Source organism: Lactuca sativa, chromosome 3, assembly GCF_002870075.4.
Source record: "Lactuca sativa cultivar Salinas chromosome 3, Lsat_Salinas_v11, whole genome shotgun sequence".
NCBI classification, from domain to species: Eukaryota; Viridiplantae; Streptophyta; class Magnoliopsida; order Asterales; family Asteraceae; genus Lactuca; species Lactuca sativa.
The window spans coordinates 95,777,533-95,783,252 of NC_056625.2; the positions used below are offsets into that span (position 1 = coordinate 95,777,533).

Consider the following 5,720-nt stretch of genomic DNA (forward strand, 5'->3'; position numbering starts at 1 on the left):
AAGTTTTGGTGGCTGCTTATCAAATTTCTGAAACTCAATAAGTAATGAAGGAGAAGTTGAAGAGGTTACTTAGGGGGGAAATGTTAGAGCAAAGAAGTGACCCTCTGAAACTTTGAGATCTGCAATCATCTTTTACCTTCCACAACTATTTCTCTTACAGTAACTATCTTTCTACTACCGCAATCTGTCTCCCTACCACAACCTGTCCACCGCAGTGAAGACTTAGATACGTCCAACTGATTTAGCGAGTTAATCTTTGTTTATCCAATGGACCTTGCATGGCCATACTAGTCAGTAGTTTTACCATTTGTTTATTCTGAATGTAACTTTTGGAGACTCTATAAATAGAGTGCTCATGCTTGGTATCAAATACTTCTAATTTCTTACTACTTCTCTACTACGATCTTTTGATCCTTCTCTCTGAAATAAAATGATCACTTTTTCATATCTTTATCTTACTAATCATCATCGAATATTCTCTTCACTTTAAACTGATCTCATATACTAACTCGTGTTTGAATGTAAACCGTGTTATGAATCAATCTGGTGTCTACTTGATATAACTTGTCATTTACATTTCCTTTACATTACAGAACTTTACATTTCCGCAACTAACAATCTAACAAATCTAACTTATTATTGTTGAGTTTTCATGATCCTTTGAGATTAACTTATTCTGCAACTATAATTTTGTACTAACGTTTGTTCAAGTGTTTCCCAAAGTTCTTCTCTCAACAAACGTGGTTGATGAATGTCGATTGTTGGAAACCCTTCTACATAACGAGATTGAATAAATCATTTTCTTCTTCTTCTTGGTTGTCGCCTGTGACTGTAATACTAATTTCACATATTTATTTGTATTGGGAGTCAATTGGAATTTGACCATTAGGAACACGGAAGGGGAAACAGAATGATCGAACTCCTCGAGTCTTGTATAAAACATTGTTTCCGTGATAAAATGTTTAACTTATAAATAATAAAATTATATTTTAAAATTTTAGACCGGGTGGGTCATAAACGGATCAGATAGGTAGTGATCGATACCCATCGCTTCTAATAAAAGGGTTAACTAGTACGAGTCATTAACGGGTAAACGAATTATTAAATATGATTCAAACTCATTAATTTCATATGGGTTTTGAGCGGATGAGGGTCAAAATGCGCTGCATTTCATGGTCTACTTATTTGGGATCGGTCTAAATTTGCAAACAGAGAATTGAATGAAATGATTATCGTATGGTTGTGGATGGTATGTGAAACCCAACCAACATGAATCTTTTGATAATCAATATATATGTACTGGGAGGAAAATGTGAGCTTTGGTTATAATTCTTGGCATTTATTAATAAATATTATGGTGAAGCAATTATTATGGGTGATTTAATGTGGTGGAAGAGTCGGTATTTATGTACCATGTGATGGGAGGAAAATGTGAGCTATGGTTACAATTGTGGGCATTTATTAAAAGATATGATGATGAAGCAATTATTATGGATGATTTTAATGTGATGGAAGAGCCGGATTGATTTTTTATTGAGACCAATTTAATGATTTCAGTAGGAATGTAGAGCTAGTTAATATTTCTCTTGGTGGTTATAATTTTACATACTCTAATCTGAAAGCTTAAATTATGATCAAGTTGTTCGCCCTTTTTCTTGATTCCGAAAGGCACTTTAGACCGGTTTCCAAATCTTGTGGGTACGCTTTTATATGTTAATTTGTCCAATCATAGATCCATTTCTTCTTATGGAGATGCTTAATAATAACGGTCTATCTCCGTTCTTATAATTTTCATTCTTGGAATCATATTGACGTTTTTGATGATGCTAGCAAAGAAACCTGTGTGATTAAGGAATTTTGGCGGGTAATCATTTAGTCTTGCTAAAAACGAAACTTTAACTTATTAAAAATAATATTTGTGAAAGGATTAGGATACGAAGGTTTGCTCTAAGTAAAACCAAACAGTTGCTCCAAAATGAATTAAATGACTGTGATGGCTAGTTTGATCGGGGTACGAATACCTTGACCGGTGCTCTAGTCCTTCTTTTTGTATGTAAATATTTTTTGTCTGCACTTTGTACTTTTGGCCTATAGTTTCTTGTTATTTGACCTCTTTTTTTCTAATATATTATTTGCCGGTTCCAAGAATAAAAAAAATAATATTGATCACGTTGAAGGTTCGGACTTACCTGAAAGGTTAAAGTGTTCCTTGGGGTGAAAGGAGATTCTTTCATGGATATTGAATAAAAGAAATTGCTATAAGAGATCACATATATTGTTGCCGTCGAGTGATTACCAAACAAGTTCTAGTTAAAAGAGTTATTTTTAGCTATTATGATTCAAACTTTAGCTTCTTTAATATTTTACTCCATAATAAGATCTTAGCTATTGAGGATTGAAATTTCATAGGATACCATAAATTTAATGGGAGTTAATTCGTACACAACAATATTTTTCCATATACAACAATTCATGTTTAAAATGTTGTACAATAAAATCCTATAAAACATAATTGTTATGTACAGACAAAACACGTTGTGTACGAATCATGCTTAATTAGCGTTCAACCATTGATACATCCAAAATATTATTATTGTTTTATAATTTATCTTTTTCCAATGATTGATATAGACGGTTCAAAATGTACGATTTACCTTTAGAACTCATTCTCTTTTTATTTAAATATTTTTTTAATTGAGGAAATAACTATCCAATTCATTTACCCAACAAAAATAGAATCGATGTCTAGTAACTAATCGCAAAAGAATGTTACATGTTTTTTTTTTCGGGTGATAAAATATAAGTGATGTATCAGAACACGAAACATATTTAATAAATATCTTCCATTTTTGAAAACAACTACTTATTTAAAATAAAATAAAACATGATGCATGAAACAACCAACCAACTGCTTGGAAAAAGTCAAAAGGTTGTGTTCAGACACAAGACAAACTGACACAAAGAGTTGGAAGTAACATCCAAGGCTCAAAGCATCTTCCCAGTTATTACCTAATAACCTCCACACCCCTCCTTCCCACCTGAATAATAACGTGTTCCCTCTCTCTATATATTCCACCCTTCTTCTCCTCCTTCCAACCATATTACATGCATCTCTCTCAAAATCAAACAAGTTTAACAAAAATAAACTATTCTCTAGTCACTCTACAAAATACCTAGTTGTGAGTCTATATTGAGGCGTAAATGGATAAACTTGGAAAATGTTCAGCAAACTATGTCCCTCTCACTCCTCTCACATTCATCAAGAGAGCATCCATGGTTTATTCTCATCGTACCTCCGTCATATACGGTGGAGTCCGCTTCACTTGGCAACAAACTTATGAGCGGTGCTGCCGTCTCGCCTACTCCCTCCGCTCACTTAATGTTGTCAAGAATGATGTCGTAAGTTTCTCACTTTTAGTCTACGTATGCGTTCATTCATGGATTACAGACACCATTCTACTAAAAAAACAAAATTTTTTTATTACTACGAGGTTCTTTCATTTAATTATGTGCTTGATCGATTTTATAGGTATCTGTGCTCGCACCAAACGTACCTGCGCTATATGAGATGCATTTCGCAGTTCCAATGGCAGGAGCTGTACTTAACGCAATTAACACAAGACTTGATGCTAAAAACATTGCCACTATTCTCCGTCATTCAGAAGCCAAGGTTTTCTTTGTTGACTATGAGTACGTTCCCTTAGCATCCGAGGCTCTACGGCTGCTGGTGGCGGGTTTTAAGGCGGGTTCTTCAGCGCAGGACGCTATGCCTTTGGTCATTGTAATTGATGACATTGACAAGCCAACTGGGGTTCGTCTTGGTAATTTGGAGTATCAGCAACTTATCCACCACGGAAATCCCCAGTACTCAGGTGAAGAACTTGAGGACGAGTGGGATGCGATTTCACTGAATTATACATCCGGAACCACCTCTGAGCCGAAGGGGGTGGTGTATAGCCACCGAGGTGCGTTTCTGAGCACGATGAGCTTGATTCAAGGGTGGGAAATGAGTACCGAGGCTGTGTACCTTTGGTCACTACCGATGTTCCACTGCAACGGCTGGACATTTACCTGGGGCGTTGCGGCTAGAGGTGGCACCAATGTGTGCATAAGGAACACCACCGCTGATGAAATGTACAAAAGTATTTCGACCCACAACGTAACCCACATGTGTTGTGCCCCTGTTGTTTTCAACATCATTTTAGAGGCCAAACCCCATGAACGTTGTCCAATAACCTCTAAGGTCAACATACTTACTGGAGGTGCGCCTCCACCTGCTGCCCTCTTGGAGAAGATGGAGGACCTTGGGTTCCACATAATGCATGCCTATGGCCTCACTGAGGCCACCGGACCTGCCCTTGTGTGCGAGTGGCAATCAAATTGGAATCAGCTACCTAGAGATCATCAGGCCAAATTGAAGGCTCGTCAAGGTGTAAGTATACTCACACTCGCTGATGTTGATGTGAAGACAAAGAAAACAATGGAGAGTGTTCCGCATGATGGGAAGACCATAGGAGAGATCGTACTACGGGGAAGTAGCATCATGAAAGGGTACTTAAAAGATGAGAAGGAGACTGCGAAGGCTTTTCAGAAAGGGTGGTTTTTAACCGGAGATGTTGGAGTTATCCATCCCGACGGATACCTTGAAATCAAAGACAGGTCAAAAGACGTGATCATCTCCGGCGGGGAAAATATTAGTAGTGTAGAACTAGAGTCCATTCTATTCGAACACCCGGCAATTCTCGAAGCAGCAGTGGTGGCGATGCCTCATCCAAGGTGGGGAGAGAGTCCGTGTGCTTTTGTTGTTTTGAAAAAGAAAGGAAGCACGACGGAAGCTGAAATCTTGGCGTATTGCCGGAAAAATATGTCAAAATTTATGGTTCCGAAGAAGGTGGAGTTTGTGGAGGTGCTACCAAAAACAGGCACTGGTAAGGTCCTAAAAATGGAGCTAAGAGAAGTCGCAAAAACCCTCAACACCAACAACAACAGAAACAACAAGAGATCTGATAAAGAAGTTCTTTTGCATCAAACTTGGTACCACCATGATCCACCTGCTAATCAGGAAAACGTTCTTGCAATGTCTCGACTTTGAATTAAATTTTAAATAATTTCATGTCATTTTCAAATAGAAATATTCGTGAAGAATAATTTGATCTACTATGTATCACATGTATGTATAGTTTAAGTGCTCAAAACATTTGTCACATGTTTTGTTTCATAGAATTTCAATTTTGTAATTGAAAATATTGATGAAAAGTCAACGAGATACTTCCCGTTAAAAATAACGAAGGTAGCTTATTACAAATGAATTATATTTAATTTACAAAGTACCAAAGATGTATCGATCATGATTTAACAAATGAGATTTTCTTTTCTTGTCCTTAGTTTGCCTAACTGGGGTCACTAAAAACAAGTATTTTCGTGAAAGCCCATAACTCATACAGTCAGTGACGGAGTCAGTGTCAAAGCAAATGGGTATTCCAAAAAAAATTTGGGTGGCCCAATTCTTTTAGGGTGCTTTGGTTTCCCCATTCGTTTCGGTTTTAAACCCAAACCATAATAGAATCCTTAGGTAACCTCAAGTCATGTTATATAAACATGAAGTTGAAGTATCTTTTGATACTTGAATCGATGTGGGAATCAAAGTAGATATTAAATAAAGAATGAAGATAATAGGTTAATATAATAGACGAAATTGGCTGAATTTACATGTGTTTGGC

The 5,720-nt window shown here is 36.7% G+C and overlaps 1 protein-coding gene across 1 annotated transcript; it reads left to right on the plus strand.

Annotated features, from left to right (window-relative positions):
- The first annotated feature begins 3,083 nt into the window (after window positions 1-3,083).
- LOC111902319 (trans-cinnamate:CoA ligase, peroxisomal) lies at window positions 3,084-5,285 on the plus strand. Its single transcript, XM_023898163.3, has 2 exons — window positions 3,084-3,399; window positions 3,530-5,285. Exons 1-2 carry the CDS (start codon window positions 3,202-3,204, stop codon window positions 5,090-5,092), a joined length of 1,761 nt encoding a protein of 586 aa, XP_023753931.1. The 5' UTR covers window positions 3,084-3,201; the 3' UTR covers window positions 5,093-5,285.
- The last annotated feature ends 435 nt before the right edge of the window (window positions 5,286-5,720 follow it).